This window comes from Strix uralensis, chromosome 1, assembly GCF_047716275.1.
Source record: "Strix uralensis isolate ZFMK-TIS-50842 chromosome 1, bStrUra1, whole genome shotgun sequence".
Classification (NCBI taxonomy): domain Eukaryota; kingdom Metazoa; phylum Chordata; class Aves; order Strigiformes; family Strigidae; genus Strix; species Strix uralensis.
In genome coordinates this window covers 1848796-1869868 of record NC_133972.1, presented here as the reverse complement: position 1 = coordinate 1869868, position 21073 = coordinate 1848796, and the positions used below count along the sequence as shown (strand labels likewise).

General features: G+C 40.7%; 1 protein-coding gene across 1 annotated transcript in view; it reads left to right on the top strand.

The window, feature by feature from the left end:
- Window positions 1–21073, top strand: part of OBSCN (obscurin, cytoskeletal calmodulin and titin-interacting RhoGEF) — a 197577-nt gene that overhangs the window by 132529 nt on the left and 43975 nt on the right. The window contains exons 80-95 of the mRNA XM_074864825.1: window positions 707–735; window positions 1039–1167; window positions 2006–2145; window positions 2860–3060; window positions 3386–3468; window positions 4178–4351; window positions 5793–5952; window positions 7190–7306; window positions 8548–8712; window positions 9690–9848; window positions 11100–11277; window positions 12933–13046; window positions 13730–13897; window positions 14171–14273; window positions 14872–15001; window positions 16149–16254. Of these exons, the coding sequence (XP_074720926.1) occupies window positions 707–735; window positions 1039–1167; window positions 2006–2145; window positions 2860–3060; window positions 3386–3468; window positions 4178–4351; window positions 5793–5952; window positions 7190–7306; window positions 8548–8712; window positions 9690–9848; window positions 11100–11277; window positions 12933–13046; window positions 13730–13897; window positions 14171–14273; window positions 14872–15001; window positions 16149–16254 (2156 nt within the window). The remainder of the gene's footprint in view (window positions 1–706; window positions 736–1038; window positions 1168–2005; window positions 2146–2859; window positions 3061–3385; window positions 3469–4177; window positions 4352–5792; window positions 5953–7189; window positions 7307–8547; window positions 8713–9689; window positions 9849–11099; window positions 11278–12932; window positions 13047–13729; window positions 13898–14170; window positions 14274–14871; window positions 15002–16148; window positions 16255–21073) is intronic.

The following is a 21073-nucleotide window of genomic DNA, read 5'->3' as shown; positions in this document are numbered from 1 at the left end:
AAGCCATTTTCACTCAGTATTGACAATAGAGTCTCCTGCCTCTTTCCTGCTGGCATGAATGAATTTGGTGCTGGTAAAAGCTGATGGTGTAACAAGGGTATCTTTGGACCTCAAAACCACTGCAAAACCAGTAGTCAGCTTGCTTCCCCAACACACGAACATCCTGATGTGATGGGAGATCTCTTGGCAGGACCACAGGCATCTGCATACTCTCCAGTCCTTGGTCTCGTGATGAAACCACTGGAAATTGTTAAGCAATATTTCACTGAGAACTGACTGAGGCTACAGATCTCACTTGACATAATGTCTCCAACTCCAATAGTTTTATTTCAGGGTCAGTAGGAATAAAGTCCCAGTAGCACCAGAGAGATGGAGGCTACTCTGTTCTGCAACCCACTTCCTGAGCAGCCAGGTCTTCTTAAGCAACAATTTGAAATAAAAGTCAGGAATAAGGAGAATTCTCAGATGGGATTTGACTTAAAAACTAAGACACCCAAGTTCTTCTGTGCCCATATGAGCCAGATGCCCCAATTCTCATTTCTCACATTGGCCCTGGTGAGTATTGGCTACCAACAGCTGTAGTCCAAAACAGACTCCTACTCTAGATATTCCCAGGCTTCACATGCAAGGTGTGAGAAGGAGGGGGTGTTTCTCATTTGCACATTTTGTTTTAACTTTTAACTCTGCTTTACTCTTTCTTTTTCAGAGCTATTCATCCCTCCGAAACAAGAGAAGGTAAGAGAAGCTATTTCTCTCTCCTATTCCTGCCCTTCACATCTACAGCTGGGATTGTCTATGTATTTCATGATTACCACCTACTTTTGTCCTGTTTCCTTGAAACAGTCTGAAACGTTGGAACTTTTCAGGACTGGTCTCAGTTCAAGGGTGAATTATTTGGATTAAATATGGGCAAGCACAGTTTTTAAAACACAGGAAGTGAAGAAAATTAGACCTTCCTTCCACAGAAGCTTTTGTTTCTCAAAAAAGATGACTTTCCAATGCCATTTCCTGCTTAATGGAGAATTCTGTTTTTTCCAGGAGACCTTGAAGCTGGTAGAGAAGGTGTACCCAAAAGCCCTATTTCATTAGCTGATGTCGGCTCAGAAGAGTTCTTGCAGAAACTCACATCCCATATCTCAGAAATGGTATCTGCCAAAATAAGTCAGGGTAAGGAACCTGGCAAACACAATTTAATTAGTGTAGAAAAATATGCAATCTTTTTTTAGGTGTCATTTGGACTTTAAATATGAAGCAGGTTTTGAGACAGTCATCCTACATAAGCATATGAACATTTGTAAATGCTTCGGACTAAGAATTTTTAGTAGGAGTCCATCCAAACTGCATGTCTTAGTCTACGGTTTTGAACGACTTAGTGTACAGTTTTGAACTACAGTCTGCAGTTTTGAGATAGCTAGTGTCCATTTAATGCATATAGTGTTTTTTTAAATAAGTAGGAGTAACTGTAAGCTTTAGAGAGGAGGGCAAGTAGTAAAAATTGAAGTGTATTTTGAACATCTTAGGTATTTCATGTTCCTCAGATATTCCTAACTCCTGAGTCTGAAAGCAATTCTGTTTTGAAGACTTCCCACATTTTCAAGCTTTATCTTACGATGGGATTTTAAAATCAAGTTGAGGCTGAAAACTGTGTGCACAGCTGTACAGTAACCGAATGATTTGTTGAATTAAATGAAAAATCCTGGTTTGGGTATCATATACCAATTATCTTGTAGCAAAATTTTATCTTGAAGCAAAAATAGAGGCGTTAGCTCTTCTACAAATATTCTTGCAGTGCAGTGGCAATACGTGCAATAGGTCTGCAACCTCATGCATTAAAATGTCCTGATTATATATTTAATCCTAAATATCAATAGAAGATCACACTAAATACTACAAATGCTCTTCCTAGGGAATATTTGTTTTTATGAAATTGAAAATTGTTATATATTTGGTCCACATCCAAATTGGAGATCTTTAATTCACGCTTTGCTGTTGCTCTGCTTTTTAGCTACACTTCGAGTGCCAGGTGCAGAAAGTGATGATGAATCAAAAACTCCCTCTGCATCCCCTCGCCATGGACGATCCAGACCTTCATCCATTGCTCAGGAGTCCTCCTCTGAATCTGAAGATGGGGATTCCAGAGGAGAGGTATGATATCTTTATGGACAAGTTTGGGACAAGGAGAAAACTTTATTTAGAATGACCAGTCTCATATGCTTTAAGGATCTCCATTCCCTTTAGGGATATACTTTACTTTGGTAGGTCTGTGTAGTATTTCAATATTGTGTCTGTGATACAGAGCACAGAGACTCAAATTCTGATGCTCACTGTGTGATCTTGAACAAGTTGCTCAAGTCAACACGGTCAAAACATACCCATTATTTGGCACCTTTTTCTTTCATGTCTGAGCTTCAGAAAGCCAGCGCTTGATTTTCTGTGGCCTTAGATAGAGTTGGTCAGAAGAATTTTGTTAAGTTCTTCATGAGAAAAATGATAATTTTGTGAAAATTAGAAATTTTTTAGGTGTTCATTTCAAACACTTCCTAAAAAAAAAAAAAAGGTAAAATTAAAACTTTGGAAATGTTAACCTATTTTGACATTTTCAGGACCACTGTTTGTTTTGCCTTGGGAGAAAAATCCACTGTTTCATGGTGTAAATCCAAAACACCTCAGATAGTTTTGAAAATATGGCCTGACCCTCCTGGAGACTTGGTCTTCTACTTGCAAAAAGCAAAGAGTGATTCTCTTTCCCTTACAAGGGCTGGAGAATAAAACATTAAACACAGACAAGCACTTATGTTCTGCTGGTGTTATTATATTTTATTTTCAGAGCACAAAATAAATGTCATTTCATGCCTGCAGATCTTTGACGTCTACATGGTCACAGCTGACTACGTGCCTGCTGCTCCTGACAGGGAGACCATCACTTTGAAAGAAGGTCAATATGTGGAAGTCCTTGACTCAGCTCATCCTCTGAAGTGGCTGGTCAGGACCAAACCCACAAAGTCTAGCCCCTCTCGACAAGGTTGGGTATCTCCAGCTTATCTGGACAAGAAACTAAAGGTGAGTGATCATGCTGTGTTTATTTTTTGTGTAAAATTTCCTGCTCCTGTTGCAGTTTAGAGCCATCCCTTTTGCAAAGAGTGATGGATGAGGAGACTGTTGAAGGGTTCTGTAACATCACTGGGCCTTTTCATGTTCTGATAAGACAACATTTTTGTAGGTGTGCAGGTGTGCCTGGGTTTGAAAGACCTAATCATCCTCCAGCAAAAAAAGAAATTTCACACTAGTTTAGGAACTGATGAAACACATCAGGGATATTTGTCAGTGTGCACTGGTAAAAGCACTGTTAACTTAAAAGAACAATGGTGGGTTTTTTGTATTTTAGTTGTCACCAGAGTGGGGAACAACAGAAGCTCCCGAGTTCCCTGGAGAGTTTGTTTCTGAAGACGAATATAAAAGGAAGCTAAGGTGAGCTTGTGTCATTTGGTATTTACACCTTTGAGTTTTCCTGTCTTGTGAATTAACATGAATGTTGGCATCTAGGTCCCTCTTGTAAGAGTCACTGTTTTTATTCTTCTGAGTCCTGCCACCTCCTCTTTCCCAAAACCAAGGAAAGTGTAGATTCTCTCAGACTTGTATTTTTTTAGCCTAGGATTTCAGCCTAGGAAAATTCCAGGCAACGTAATTCGTATTGGGTGACTTGAAAAGAGAGGTTTACATGATGTAATTCTGGAAGATCTCTGATATCACAAAACCCCTAAACTTCAGTACTTCTGTACTTTGGGGTGCTCTGTATCTGAGGATGATGTCTAAAGAGGGAGGGAAAGCGCTCTCAGAAAAACAGCTACAACCTCGTGTTACTCCCTTGTAGTGTAGCACACTACTGAGCGTGCTGTCACAGAGATATTTGCTTTCTGGATTGCATAAAGTGTCATTGAAGTTGCTACTGTCTACTTTACATACTTTTGTTTTGTCTGCCCTAACAGCAGATGTCTGTAAGTGTCACTTCCTGACCTAAGTTCCTCTTATGGTCAGATGGGGTCTAGTCAACACACTGCAGGGAGTCTGTTTCTCTGATCAAGTATCTCTATTTTAGGGGTAAAAGTCTCTCAGCATGTCAAGGATAATTATGATGATTTTTCTGTGCTTTGTTTTTGCTCATTTGTTTTCCTTTCAGCGTTCTTATTCAAGAACTGTTGATCTCAGAAGAGGATTACATTCAAGATCTACAGTTCCTCCAGACTCATCATCTTAAGTACACTGAGACCTGTCCCAGTGTCCCTGGAGCTGTTGCCAGTCAGAAATCCACCATCTTCAGAAATATTGATGACATTGCTCACTTCCATTCCAGGTGGGCATTCCCATGCGCCTTCATTTGAGACCAAACAGTGGCTCCTACCTGGTGTCAGAGCCACAGTAACTGTCGTTACTGTGAAGGATGCGGAGCACTGGCAGTGCTGAGGTGCAAGGGAATTGATGGTCCTTTTTGGGTGATGGTGGCATAGCTGAAGTCAGAGCACAGGGTTGGGACTCCCGTAATACCCGTCAGAGCTTCAAGGCTTCATACATCCAGCTTATTTCTTATCCTTTTAAGCAAATTTAACTAAGAAGCAGTGAATTATTGTAAAAAGGCAGCATGGTCTTACAGATGCTTCAGTGGTGTCTTCACCTAAAACTGATGCCAGCGTCCATGCATTCAAAACACATCCAGCTGTAGCAGGCTGCTTGGGTACAATACCGTGGCACAATGCCTCTGCCTACTCCAAGAAAGGATTTACTGCAGATCGGCTGGTCACAAAGTGAATTCCCAAGGTCCAGGTTGAAATACTTTTACTTGCCAGGGAGAGGAGATGTTGTACAATGTCTTATGTGCCTTAGGCTTCCCATTGCTAAGGGGCCTCCTTTTGCACCTTGATACCCTTGCTGGCATGGCAAGTGATTGTTCCCAAGGGAAGTCCCTGCCAACAGCATGAGAATCACCCTTTCCTCCCTGTTTTCCTACCCCGTGGTCCTAACTTTTGGTTTACTTTAGGGGGGTCATCAATAATATGCACGCCCAAAGTTCAACAACCAGTGAGCATGCAGCATCTTCCCTGGTCAACACGTGCTCCGATCAGTGCTAGCAGCATTGTAAGCAGGAGCAACCAATAAGGAGTTTGAGCAGGTTACAGTGAAAAATATATAGTTACTCTGGGGAAATCATTATGGGGAGCACCACCTCTGCAGTGGGGAGGATGCTTATGTGGGACATCTGGCATTTTTCCTGGCTGGGCCACAAGAATAGATTTCCCTTCTCTTTCCTCCCTCTCTCTCTTCTCCCCCTCCTTTTGTTTTTGCCCAAAAGTAGCTTCAACTGCTAGAGCTGAGGTATGTCATCAGCTACCGACACTGCTAAAAATCTTTGTGCACGTGAACCTGGATCAACATCCGTTGTGAAACAGAGTGAGGATCTCTATCTTCACCCATGTGGATGGCTCATTGATCCTTAAACTGAGGCGTAAAGATCTGGAGAGGAGTTAACTTCCCGACTTGAGCTAAACCCTTAAAAATAATCCCTACTTTCCTTGCAGGGCATTTCATACATTCAAGCTAAGAGGGCCAGCATAAAGCTGGATGAAGAGGCATTGAGAAGTTTAATGCTAACATGGCAACATCCCTAATTTCCTCCAGTCATTTCCTTTAATGTGCATTAACCAGAAATCACCTGATTTAAAGGTCTGCATGCTGGGACTCTGTTCTAGCCTTGTTCCATCACCTTCTCCTCAGATGTCCTTTTTTCTTTGTCTCCACAGTGTCTTCCTCAGAGGCGTGCAGAAATGTGACACTGACGATGATGTGGCTATGTGCTTTATCAAGCACGAGGCAGAGTTTAATAAGTACATCCAGTACCTGGTGGGGAGGGTACAGGCCGAGTCAATTGTTGTTAGCAAAGCTGTCCAGGATTTCTACAAGGTAAACCAGTAGCCAAAGTACCTGCTGAACATGCATCCTATAACTCATTGCATCAAGAAATGTAGTTATTAATCAACGATGTGATCCTGAAAAGGATTATTAAATATTTTTGTGGGAAATCACTGCTAAATATAATAATTTTGTATTCACTGTCTAGCTCTTCCTGGTTGGTACAATCAATATGGGAACATATTTAGATATGCTTATGCATATATGAATATGATAAAGATTATACAGTTGTGAATGTGGCTGTCATTATGTAATTGTAATTAAGGGATGTTTTAAGGGCCACCACATTTTAAGACCAAGTGAACTCATACAAAATAGTAGTACAGGTAGGGAAATCCTGTTTCTCCTCTCCAGCTGCTCAGGATTGAAGTTCACTAGTGCAAACACACAACACTCCAGATCCATGAGCACATGCATGTTCATGGATCCCTTGAGTAGCAGCATGGCCCATCTGTCCATTCGATATCCATGCCCATATCCTGAGTACTTTCACCCTCTCCATGAACCTACTCACCAGCCAGTCCAGCCTGATACTCACTGGAAAACAAATGCACGTGTTCACTCTCACCCCACATTCACAGAACCCTCAAATTATGAGCACAAGCTCTCAGCCTCCCTAATGTCTATGACTGGGTCTTGGGTCTCCTACTTGCAGTTAGTCCAGCTGGAAATTTGCTGGTGAATTGCACAGAGTTGCACCCATGTGCACCAGGTCAGTGGGAAGAATAAACATCCAGCTCAGTGGCTGATGTCCTAGCACATGGACCCCATGACCCATGGCTTCCCGCCCCAGGTGCTGGTGCTGAGACCCTCACTTACTCCAGTCACTGGCACTGCAAACACTGTGACCACTCTTGACCAAGGTCTGGCACCAGTTGCTGGCAGTGGGTTTACTTACTCCTGTCCTCCCACCTCCCAAAAGTGCTGATCTTTCCTTTCACACCATCTGGTTCTGCAAGATTTGGATCACATTTCCCCAGCATTGGTCCTGCACTGGAAAAGCAGACAAATTCAGCATTTCAGACACCTTGCAGTCTAAAATAAAAGCTAGCTGGTAAAGAATGGGTGAGGGTTACAGAAGTCCAAAATATGGGGTAGTAAGGTCTGGTAGACCAATTTTGGCTGAGGTAGGTCTATGAACCAGCATCATATGAGCATTTTCCGGGGAGTGATCTTGTCTATCATTGTTTATAACAACCTTTCGTCATTCTTCTATGTATTTTTTCAGAGATACACAGATGAAATTTTAACTAATGAAGATCCTTCACAGCCACTTATCCCACCACTGCAGCACTACCTGGAAAAACCCATAACCAGGATCCAGCAGTATCAGACTATAATCAAGGTGAAGAGCTTTTGTCATACACTTATATCTGATAGGTTTATGTTCTGCTTTGTGCAGACTTTATTTGAATTTCATTTTTCTTGGTTTTCTTCTGATGCAACTACAGTTGAAAACTGCTTGAGTAAGGAAGACAGTAATCATCACTAGTGGTGGTGCTCTCCAAATAGTTTTGTAAATATAAATCCAAGTAGAGGTTCATAGTGTCCAACCCCATAAAGTTCAGCAAGCTTCAGCTGAATGATCTTTAAATATATGCATACACATATTAAAAAATATATGGTTATATACATATATATGAATACATGTATGTGTATATCCAAGAGAAGTATGAATTTGCTTCATACTCAGCAACAGGCATGTTATAAAAATAAGCAATTTCCAATGTGTATTAACTTACCAGTTTCTCTCATTGTGTTTTATACTGACATTATAATAACATTAAATTTTTGTTTTCTTAAAAGCTTTTCCCCATTCTACCATCCTGAAATTTTTCACATTTCAAGCTTTCATCTGTCCTACTATCTCAGGTTCTAGCCCAGACCACAAATGAAAGTTTCAAAGTAGCATTTTTTTAATGGTATTTTTCATGGGAAATAACACCAGGATAGTCAGAAAGAAGAGTGCTGAAATATTTCTGCATTACAGAATTAGCAGTTTGAATAGTTTGAAGAAGGTTCAAATTAAGTTTCTAATTTTGAACATCTGCCTGCACACAAACATCAACATTTTAAAGGGTCTCTTGGAAGAGAGAGTGAGCATGCCTTCACCACTAAAAGAGAGGAACGGGAACAAACGTTGAAGAAAAGGATAACGGCCATTTCACATTTTTTTCCATCCTCTTCTGTTTTTAATCTAATAGTAACTCTTAGTTTAGCACTGCCACATGAATTGCTTGCCTCATGGTATCCTCAGGGTAAGCACAAGAGAAATGCAATGGATACATTTAGGATTGCTTTGGGGTTTTTTGTTTTTCAATCACTGAAGCATATCTGGTATTTGCTTCAACTTTTTCTTTGCTTAATATCAATTGCTGTAAGGAAAAACCAGGCTGGCTAGTCAATGAAGCTGCAGAATGGGTAGGAGAGAGGACACTTTAGTAGCTAAGCAGCACATGGTAGAAGAATGGGATAAAATTTGCTCTGAGGAAAGAGCTGGAACACATATTGAGAAACTCTTTGGCTATCAGGGAAATGTATTTTTTAATCTGACTGTCCAGTAATGTTTTCTTCATTCATCTACAGGAATTAATCCGAAACAAAGCAAGAAATAGCCAAAACTGCACTTTGCTGGAGCAGGCTTATGCCATTGTGTCTGCACTCACCCAGAGAGCAGAAAACAACCTCCATGTCTCACTCATTGAGAATTATCCGGGGACCTTGGAAAGCCTTGGTGAACCCATCCGACAGGTAACTGCAGTTTCTCAGTCAGTGTTAGTGCTATGCATGCCTTCACCAGTTTCTAAGTTGCCTTAGGTCCTACAAGAAGCTCTTTTAGAAATCAAACCTGAAAGTGAGTATTTGCTTATTGCCTTTCTTACTGTTCAGAGAGATGGGTCTCCTGGATTGATTAAGTTTGAAGCACCAGAGCATAGACACTTATGGAGCAATTCACACATAATGTAGTTATTTGCCTTTCCAACCCGCTCATCAAACAAGAACAGATTTGATCTGGGCTCCCACCTGATTTTAAAGCTTTTTATTTTTGCCTCCTCCTCTCTTATTATTGGCAAGCTACGTGGGCCAGCTCCTGAAATTACTGACATTGGCGGGTTTTCCTGTTGATTCCTCTAGGGTTAGAAGCTTACTGGGCCTTTTCAATCTACATGTTTTCATTTGACACAGTTCTTTCGAAGAGCCTAGTTTGTTAGGATGCCAGTACAAGGTAGCATAGTATTCATTGCATATGCTCCATGTGAAAACATTAGATCACTTTATGGATGTTCTCCCACAGCTGTGAAGACAGAGGTCCTCAAAAGACCTGTGTGCTTCTCCAGGTCTCTTTCATGAAACAGATGTGTGTTTTAGGAGCACAGAGGAAAGGTGACCCAGCTATTTGGACAGTAGTCCAGGACTTTCAACACCCTTACTCAAATTCCTGTTTCTTTGTAGACTTACCATGGCTCTGTGGTTTTTTGGCAACAAAGAATACCATTTAAAGGTCAAAGGAATGACAACCACTGGGTGCACCCTGTTAGTGCTGTCAGTCTGATGCATTGCCTTTAGCATTGGAAACAATCTGTTGTGCTGTAATAAACCAGAGACACACACAAAATGACCATGTAACAGTAAACATTTATCTGTTTGCTGAAAAATGATGGTGAGACATCATCATGGTAATTATTGCAGAGTTATCACTATGTGCTCTTCCTTCTTTCTCTTATCAGGGCCACTTCATTGTGTGGGAAGGAGCTCCAGGAGCTAGAATGGCATGGAAAGGACACAAAAGACATGTCTTCCTCTTCAAAAATTATATTGTGATCTGCAAACCAAAGCGAGACACAAAGACAGACACCTATAGTTACATCTTCAAGAACATCATGAAGGTCTGATCGTTATCTTCTCACCTCGAGCATTTCGCTGTCATTGAGAACTTCATGTTTATATCCAGCTTCTGGTTATCTAAATGGGACATTTCACTAATCCTTTTGAGCTATTCCTTTGTTTCTGAAAGTCTTTGAGGCACAATCTACGTCTATCCCAAAATCTCTCTGTTAAACCTGTCAGAAACCATTAGAAGTGTGGGTGGATTTTTACAGTGCAGCAATGCGATTACATGTACAAGTTCATTCATCTCTGTTAGCTCACCGAGTTAACTGCATAAGTAAATGATATTTTGCTGCCTATAGTATTTGCAAGCATTTGTAGATCCTTGGGTTTGGCAGTCTGTAGAGTTGGTATTAAATTGGAGCAAATGCTGGTTTAGACATATGTTACGTTCCCTGTGGTTCTCTCTGCTAGTTATGTCCTTTCCTGACACCAATTCCTGTTCAGAAATGAAAAATTGGGAGGCTTTGACCAGCTCATCTTCAGACATTCAGGGCTCAGGTTAAAACTGCAAAAAAAGGCAGAAAGAGTTTTCCCTAGGCAGTAGATGTTCAACTCTAGTAAAAAAACAAACCAAAACCCCATGCAGTTCTTGACCAAGCCCAGTGAGGCCCTTCTGAAAGTCTTTATTTCTGTCCTCATTGGCATTGACACACAGATTTTACCTTCCAAGAAAAAAAACAAAACAAAACAAAACAAAAAGGATGCTTTGTCTGGAGAGTGCCTGCTCTGTAATTTCTTTTCAAATAGTCCCTAATTGTGCTGTTCCTGGGCCCAACAGTGCTGCACTGTAGGGTTGGTGTGTCCCATCCTGTGATACACTTTAATGCTGGATGTTATTCTCCTGAAATGTGATAAGTCTGTTTGGTAACCAGAAAGTCAGGTATACCAGGGAATGGATTGCAAAGTGACCCTTACTGCTGTTCAGCCCAAACCACGTTGCATTTCTCATGAAAAATCTTTGCAAGTGGTTTAAATTATCCCTTTTGCATCTAATATAGCTTTAATGGGAATGGCACAGCTCATGACCACTGAGGAGTGTACACAGTAGTAGCCGGAGACTTGCTGATGTTTAATAGTTTTTTCCATTTCAAACCTGGATTGAAGATGGTTCTGGTTCACAAAGCCTAGGTCTGGATCTGAACTGTCCTAAACACTTGGATTTCAGTTGTGGGAAAGGTTCTGGCTGAAATTCAGTCCTAAGAACACAGGATGTGTGTTGACTTTGTTGTCCTCCTTCTGTCACACAGCTGAACAACATAGATGTGAATGACCTTGTGGAAGGAGATGACCGGGCATTTGAGATCTGGCATGAACGGGAAGACTTGGTCCGCAAGTACCTCCTTCAGGCACGGACAGTGATTATCAAGAACTCCTGGGTGAAGGAGATCTGTGGCATACAGCAGCGGATCAGCGAGCCTATCTGGAGTGAGTATGGCCTGAGATAGCCCAAACCTCCTTGTTTTCTCTTGGGTGGTCTCCCTGATTCAGGAAAGAGATTAACAAAAGAGGGAGAGAAACTGTCTAGGGTCATTTGCCACCTCTTAAACTGAACTAGCTTTAGAGGTTTTCCTTTAATCACATCACAGACTGTTGCAAATAACAACTCATGTGACTTGACAGCACACAGTAAGCTTTAACTGGAATGATTATAACAGAGGTAGGTCCTCCACCTGACCTGGGGAAGGCACCTTTGTCAGGATGGGACAATGGTGTTTGACTTTACCATCAGGGGAGCCAAACTGTATATCACTGAAGTAATTAAATTTACACGACAGAGGTCCTACAGGACCTGTAGAGGTTTTTAGGCAATAGCAGAGCAGATGAGTAACTTTCTAACTACTCTTCAATGTCTGTAACCCAAGTGTGGAAAACACAGGCGGATGAGCTGAAAAGACCTGGCTATCCCTGGTCCTTTCAACTGATGTGGGCTGTCTTTGGTGGAGGATCAGAATCAGAGACTGAAATGGTTGTTCAGTTCCCTGTCTTCACATTCATACATTTTTGTCAATAAGCAGAGGATGCTGTTTTCCAGCCAAATAGCCCAGAAAATGTGCATCACTGGAGAAGAGGAACACGATATTGAAACTTCTAAAACACAAATTGCAGAGTTGGCACTAGAGATGCATTTGATCTGGCAGGGATTGCAGAAGGGTAGATGACCACAGAATTTGATGACAAAGGTCCTGGCCCACTGCATGAAGAGCATTAGACTCCATTGGGAAAAGTAGTCTCAGGACATGACCCGGAGTCCCACTGGTACCAGTATAAAGCCCCCTGTGACTTTGTTGGGTACTGAATCCTCCACTCCAGGCTTCTGGCTCGCATTGTTGTATCTGGGCTTATGGGTTTGCGTTGGATTTTTACCTTGTCATTCAGACTGCTTCGTCCTTCCTGCCATTTGAGATTCCACCAATTTTCTATCCAAAAAATTTATCAGCAGGGATATTAGATCTTTATTGACCAGGTATAAGCTACAAATGGTGTCCTTTACAGCGTAAGGAAAGTTGGCATCTTAAAATTCCAGAACAGAACTGCGTTCGGAGCACACTGAAAACAAGTCTGAGCATTTTATTTTTGTGCTTTTAGTGAGGTGTTCTAATGAGGAAGACTATCAGAATAATTTTGCACAGTTTCATATGGTAGTAATAAGTTAAAATAAAAGTCCCTTAGCAAAGCATAGATTTTATTGTATGAGACCAACAGAATACTAGTTTGGGTATCAAGGGTGGATTTTAATTGGGGAATTATCTTAACTGTGACAGCTGTGTGGTGTCTGAATAACGGATGTGCTTATTAAAATCATGGCCTAAAATACTTCCAGATCAGCAACAAATCCCATTTTTTTATGCCTCATCTTTATAGCCAACAACAGACATTTGACAGACTGAATTTAGTCTCAGATAAGCAAGGACAGCATGTCACCTGGAAAGTCATTAGCTGCTAAAATTTCCTGCTCAACTTTCCATTCTGAACCTCACAGATTTGCAAAAACTGTACCTATTCTTATCTTACTTTGCAGCAGCCATCCTATGGACAGAGCCCCCATCCTCCAGAATAACATGCTTATTTTGATGTTTCAGTCCCTCCAGACTTTGAGGAAGAACTGGCGGACTGTACGGCTGAGCTGGGAGAGACAGTCAAGCTGGCTTGCAAAGTTACGGGAACTCCCAAGCCATCTGTCAGCTGGTACAAAGGTATGAGCAGCAAGTCATGAAATGCATCCTCCAGATTTGTTCTCTGTCTATATTGCTTTGTACTAATTGATTAGTGGCTCATCTAAAAGCTGACCACCTAGAGGAGTTACCCAAGCCTAGTCTTAAAGTTAATTACTGAGCAACTCAAGTAATGTAGATCTTCCTATGATCTAATATACCCTTCTTTTTTAGGTTTGCCCGTATGAAGCCACATCTTGTGGTAGTTAGACAACTTCTAGTCAATGAACGATTTGTTTGAACTAGCCCAGATGTTTCCATGTCATAGCACAGGCAGCTGTGCACACATACTCTTTTCCCCAGCATTACTGTATTGCAGAGGAAACAGCTTTGCTGTACCTTCCATGCCTTGTAAAGATCTCTTCTGCATGTTTACAGTCACTTTGGAGGTGTTCCTTTGGCTAGCAAATCAGAGCACAGCACATACTTTGGGAGAATTTCACTTTTAAATGAGGATTGATGATGTGTGCGGTCCCTCAACAGTGATTTGCCCAGAAGATGTTTTGTAGAGACCTGGACGAAGATGAAGAGCTCATTCCTCAAATACCAACAACTGCAATAAAGCAAATACTGCTCAGTCCTCTCAAGCTGAAAAGCTGGATGAAGTTCCCAAGGAGAAAACATAATTGATACTACGCTATTTTTTTTTTCCCTTTGTCTTTAAGATGGAAAGCCTGTGGAGGTGGATCCCCATCATATTATAATAGAAGATCCTGATGGTTCCTGCACACTGATCTTGGACAACCTAACAGGTGTTGACTCAGGACAGTACATGTGCTTTGCTTCCAGTCCTGCTGGAAATGCCAGTACCTTAGGAAAGATCCTTGTTCAAGGTAAAGTTCTGCACAGATGCATTGTTTTAAAGGGGTCTGCTATGTAATACTTTAAACATGGATATTAAGACATTCCAGAAGTTCTGTATAACATCTACTGGATAATACTTTAAAAAAGTTCTTTGATGTACAGGTATAGTCAATTGTTCTTAGGTCAAAAAACTTTGTCTTTAGTGTTGTGTGTAGACATCATGAGAATGATCTGGTCAGGGACACATCCTTCGTATCTGGTCATATTTGCAGGTACTAGCGACTTTTATCTTTGCTTTGCAGTGCCACCACGGTTTGTGAACAAGGTTAGAAATGCTTATTTTGTTGAGGGTGAAGATGCTCAGTTTACCTGCACTATCGAAGGAGCACCTAGGCCTCAAATCAGGTCAGTTCTTCAAGTCACACTGGAACAAATCCTGTTTTCCCAGTTTTCATGGGCAGAAGAGTCTCCTGCCCTTTCTTTCAAGGTTATGAACCTTTCTTCTCTGTGTCTTCACCTTAACCCCGTCGCAATGCTGGCTCATCCCAATCCCAACATTTCTGAGATTCTCATCAATTTTTCTAGCTAGCATGTGAAAAAAAAAAATACCTACAGATAAACCCTGACACAGGATGTATCGGATCTAGTTCCCTGACAACATTTTATCATTTCTTTATCCTCCCTGCTTTACACATGCTGTCTTTATCAGCAACCAGTCTGGGGTATTCAGACAAAAACCTCACCATATCTTCTCATGATTTGAAGCCCTTTTCCCTGCATTGACTGATGAGATTTCTCAATAATAATCTCATAAACCTGTGCAGTTTAATATCCATGTGTGATCTACCCACCTGTAGACCTGTCTTCCAGGATCCAAATGTCTGTCTAATGATTAACTCCCGAGTCGTTTGTCCGCTGGTCTGATAGATGGATCAGTGAGCTGGGAACTTCTTGACACTGCATATTTTTTTCCTGGCTTATACTCAGTGTTTTCCACACGCAGATGGTACAAGGATGGTGTATTGTTGAAGGACACGAGTAAATACCAGACTTTCAGTGAACCACGGAGTGGCATAATAGTCCTGGTGGTCAAGAACCCTTCCAATGAAGATATGGGACACTATGAATGTGAGGTAAGTTCAGAAATAGTTAAAGATCTGACATTTGATGTGACATAGGTAGGAGAATTCATTTTACTGGGAGAGATCCATTGCATGAAGTTAGTGGCTGAATAATTGCTTCTCCTGTCATATAAAAAAAGTTTATACAAAGTGAAGTTCTCCTGAACTAGATCTGGATTGTGAACATCCAAAAGCTTCAGAATATTCTGATCTGAGCATTTGGTGGTTCAAATAATAACTGAGTGAGCTTGTTCTGTAGCTTAAACTCAGATCCAAATCTCTAGAGGTACCTCTTAAAAAGTTTAGGACCATTCTGACATCATGTTTTGTTTCTGGACTGTCTTTAAATTAGGACAGATTCATACCGCTACAAAGAAAGCATCCAAAGCCAAAAGAAAGAAACTAAGTCTAAATAGAAGTGTGAACCATTGAAACCCCTGTTTATTTAGCAAGCATACATGGAAGTATCTAATAAATTAAAATAGATGTACTGTAAAATATTTTCTAAAAATTAGTCATAGTCTATACATTCATTGTGATAAAATGGCAATAAGCTCTCAGGGCTTGGCAATAAAAGCAGTTGACCTTGGTTTAGGAAATTAGCATGGGCCAGCTGACCCACGCTAAACGGCTCAGCCCACAGCAACTTCACCATTATCCCACAGAAATGTTTAGGAAGTTTGATATAATTTAAAGATTTCTACTAGAATTTTAGCAAAATCATATTGCCTTGCATTTGCCATTAGCTAAGATCCCAAGGTCCAGTATTCCTTTGGCTGAGTAAGACTCAGTAGATTAATGGATGATAAACAAAAAAACCCTCTTCAATTACCACCTACATGGCATAGAGCAGGAATCTGTGCCTGTTGGTAGACAAAGCTACCTCAGGACCAAGTCACAGGCTGCAGAGCAAACTGCAAATAACTCTAAATTAGCTGTTGAGCTGTAACTTGTTTGTGCAAGTCATTTGTGGTAAAGCGTTATCATTAACTCCACCAAGCAGCAATGTGTTTGTTCAAACTCTAGCTTTGGTTTGGGGTCACACCTTCATCCATTGCCGTTGTCATGTAATTGCAATGAATTTGTAAATGTAGTATAGGCAGGTTTTATTATAAAAAGACATCCCGTGTTTCATTCGGTACTGCATGATTCTCTTTAGCTGATGAACAGATTAGGGTCTGCAAAAAGTGGAGCAGAACTTTACCATCACAGTGCTGCAGCCCTGACCCAGCAGAGGAGAGGCGACCAAGCCATTACCATTGAAGGTATGATCCTTGACTAGCCCTGTAAGTATGTCAGTGCGTTGCTCTAAAACCACATCATTGGGGATCAAATATATTTGCCATCTTATCCATGTTGATTTTTGGTGTACACGTATCTGTATGTCTACCAAGATGTGCATGGGTATACTGCAGCTCAGCTCTATACCCATCACCACCTGTTGATTTCCAAACCTGGCAAATCAACTTCATCATATAATGCTCATAAGTGCATTATATGAAAAAGGAGGAGCAAATGAAGGGTATGTTTCACCACCACTAGTGCAAGAAAAATGTTTCTATTCCTGTTCAAATACTTGAAAATGTGTGTCAGCATGGCAGAACATATGTACTGCTGAGCGAAAACAGGGGTCAGTAAGTAAAGCTGCAGGCATATTGTGATCGTTTCTGAAATACCACTGAAGACCATCTGGAATGACTGAGAAAGCAGAACTGACAGCAGTATATCCTGAGCAATATTAGTTCATCCATTATCTAGGACTGTTCAGGTATTGCATACCACATAGTCATAGAGTCTATTCGGGTTTTTTCTGCGTGTTTCACCTGAATCGGTAGGGTGATAGGAGCTGATTTTACACCCACCCAACAACACATCTCTTTCTTAACACCTTTTTGATGTGACTGCCTGAAGTTACCTTCTTACCCAAGGGATTTCCACAAGCAGTTGTGTTAGACATGCTTGCTATAAACCCATCCCAACTGAGTTTAAATCAGTGGCTACATCTGCGTAAGGAACATTTCCTGGCATAGGAAATTGGTTCTTCATACATCTTAGAAGTGTTCTTGGCTGGCTGAGTATGGACCAGCCAGCACTGCCTCTCTCAAACAGTTCCCAGCAATGGTTCAGGAGATAATACAGCCAAAGGACCATCTATAACAGATAATAGATAGTTTATTGTTTTGGAGGGTAAGAGAGAGGACTAGGATGGGCTCAGGCCACTCCATGCCAGCAAACCTTGGTGTGAGAGAGCTGTCCCAGATGTGGTTGGTGGAAACATGGTCAACAAATGCCAGAGGTTTGCCAACACCTGTAGAACCTTCTTTCCTCATCTTCAGTGTTTCCACATTGTCTTGTGATAATAACAGGGGTTCGAGCGTGCTTTTGAGAGGGGATAATTGTTATTATCAGCATTCACTAAGAGCCATCAAATACAAAGGCATTCTGACTCAGGAAGCTGATGAGCAGCAAATGACTGGAGTCTAGAGAGATATTCAGGGAAAATGGTACTTCACCGGTATTTTTTTCATCATTTTCTGTTGGGCCTGTCTGAGACAGGATCCTGGTCTGGAGGGACCTTTGGGCTAGTGCTCTGTAGACACTGATGTCCTCTTACTACATTAAGAGTATTCAGACACAACAGGCTATTCAGATTTGTATCCTGATCTATGTACTTGCTTGTCTTGTTTTTATGCTTGCTTTCCTTGTAGTCCTTTCCCAGAGTATCATCAAATCATTCAAAATCATTACAGGGAGAACGGTGTTAGTATAACAACACTATATTTGTTTCAGCAGGATAAACCTTGGAGTATTTGAATGCTTTGTCCTTGCTATGCCCTAAAGAGAGAAAAAAAAGTTGTATACAGGATGTAGAGGAACACAAACAAATCACTGTTAGGGTGGGATATCTTCATGAAGTTCCCTTGTACCAAGGCAGAAGACATAAAAGCAAACAAAGGCTGTAAAACAGTGGTAAGAGTAATGTTCAGCTCTTGGGGTTGCAAAATATGTATGTGCAGCCCTGAATTACTCATATGCTGTTATTCCCGCAGTGCTAAATAAAAAATTTCATGAGCTTGGTTGAAGAAATATAATTGGAGTTTGCCTGGAAGCTTCAGAAATATTTTGAAATAGTTTTTGACCCATGATGTGCAATTGCTTGAACTTGGAAATAGGGAAGGAAATAGATCCCTGAGTCACCTCCAGGGAGAAAGAGAGGGAGAGCTGCTTCAGGCCAATGGAGCAAAGAGCAGGCTCATCCGTGGAGCAAGAGGATTGTTCTCAGCAGAATTGCATCAGGGATGCATTTGGCATAATGTACTTGAACGAGGAGGGAATTCGTTGCTTTCTTGAGAATCAACAACCAGCCTTGATCTACCTATGGAAAAATCAGGTTCATCTGGCAAAGAACTGGAGGACGGATGGATCTCATGAAGGCTTTCTCTTTCCATCCTTACAATCCTTTTCATTTGTAAAAATGGGATTATTTGTAACTTCACCAAGAGGACAACATTACTGCTGTGTGGTACTATTACAACAGAAAATAGATACTGTGTCTGTTTCCTAGCTCACCTGCATGGTGGGTCTAAGTTTTACCTGATTTATCGTTGGTTCTGTGAAATGACTATTGTCAGAGTCTCCTGAGGTGCCCAAGGGGCTTTAGTTGCAACTATTTTAGTTTTTATCCTCCTGTCTATCTATACTGTTTGTTATACTGAACCAAACCAATACACAATTTGGGATACCATTAGTACAGTGGTTTACGAGCTCTGATCTGCAGTCAGTGATGGTCCACGGTCCAACACCATGGGTCTCAAAACAAAACTTCTTGTCATTAGGTTTAAATTCACACTATGGGAATTTGCTGATTCAGTGGAAGGACCAAATCTAAAAAAGGATGGAAACCACTGGACTAAGGGGTCCCCTTGCGAGCACCCACAGCTTGGGCTGAAGCCTGAAACACTGAGATCTGCCTTCAGCTGCACCTGGTCACTGCACTGAAGTCAATGGAGAGTCGCTTTAAAAATCCTTTTTCTGTGGATATTGGAAGAATTTTAGACACTTTAAAAAAAAAGTGTAACCGAAAGAAGATCCTTCTCTTTGACTTCAAGTTGACTGTTTGCTTTGCACCTTGCTGCTTAACCTACACATGGCAGATCTGGGCTGATGTGCTCTGGCATCCCTTTTTAACATGTTACTATCGCAATTCATTCACCCTAGGCTCACTAACTTGTTCATTTTTCAAGAAAAAGAAAACCTAGTGTTCTTGAAAGGCGTTGCATTCTCACCTGGGCAGACGGGTCCAGGACATATAATGAGATAATTGGTTGTAGGTGAAGAAATTGGCTACACAAGTGGAGATAAGCAAAACCATATAGAAAAACACCCAGTGCAGTTATGGCCAGGCAACAGGAATCTCTTCACAGTCTTGCCTTAGATCTCATGCAAAGCTTTTGGGAGGTTATTTGGTTGCCTTGTTTGGTAATAACCACCTTGCAGGGAAAAGTTAAAAATTGAGGCTCTCAGATCAAAGATTGCTTTAAAACAGAGAAGCACTAGTGCTACGCTTTTACTGAAGAAATAGGGCATAGGAGTTTGTCCCCCTGACCTTTATAAAGTGCCCTGGTTGGGGTGATGCTTAGGATATTTATCCTGTTATTGTTATTCTGTTGTTATCATCGGTTAGTGTCATTTTTGGGCTGGCCATGTGGTTTTCAGTGCAAATTCAAGAGAGCACAATCTGCCTTTACAGCCGTCTCAGTCACTGCAGGAGCGGAACCTTTTTTTTAGAGAGAGTGCAAAACACTTGCATTTCATTCACACAACTTAGGAAACTGTTCTGTCCATGAATTGCTCATTTTAAGATTAGCTTTAGCAGTTCATGCCAGATTTGTACATCTGCTGTTGCAGATTAATCTCCAAAGCGTGGCAGAAGAGGGGTGAAAGCAGAGCAGAGCTCCTGTGGTTTATGCCAGCAGCATGTACTGTGCAGGAAAAATAGAAAAATAGGGTTATGCTTCTGTGAGCGGAGAAAGCAGACAAAATAATAATAATAATAAAGGGCATAAACCACCTTTCATCCATTCAGAGCAACAAAAACTGACTTATCCTAAATGTTGCATTGTTTGTAAGTCAATGACTTAACGTATTAACCAAAGAGAAGTCTAGTCCTACAGAAGCACTGGCTGATCCTAATGCTTACAGCTTTTAACCTGCTTATCAGGGGCTCCTGCTTTGCAAAGCTGTTTTCCTAAAATGTTATTGAACAGGTTGAAATGATAAATCTGGTGCTAAAATGGATGCAGAATATTTTCCTCTGGGGAAAAAAAAAAAAAAACAAAAAAACAAAAAAAAGAAATCCAAATTTTCTCATCCTACTTTCATGTGGTTCTATATTTCACATAGGATTGCTTAAATCCTCCCTCACACCCTGGACAGCACATATAAAATTGATCTGTCATGCACTAATTTGCAAGTCATCAGGACCTATGTACTATTTGCCATTTACAGCTTTCTCATCCCAGGCCTGCTGAACTTTTGAATACTGAATCCTTTTGACATCTGCCACATATAGAAATACTGCAGCTGATGTCATTTGGGAGGACTGCAAGAACAGACATTAATAGAGTAAACATTATAAGAGACTTCCTCTTACAGACATTGGGAGATTTTATTAAATACATATTTAATTATCATCTAAATACAGATGTTGTTAAAATAATTGTATAAAACACCAATGCTTAGGTGTAGAATCAAATTAATTAATTCCTATTTACATCAAAACTTGCTGCTTATGGATTAATCTCATGGTATTATTTGATAAGATTTTCTAAAAGTTATGTAAAAATTGCACACCATTGATTTAACGGTTTAAAAATTCAGTGAAAATTTCTAACCTCAGTTCAATAAATTGTTCGAGCGCTCAATTTATCTTCTATCATTGTATAATTATCATTCTGCCATTTTAAAAAGGTTTCGAATTATTTAAAGAAAATATTAACTAAGGATAGGTAAATATATTGTAATGTGTTCAGAGATCAACATTTGAAAAGAATTTTGCCCTTTACTTACCCAGTAAGCTATAAG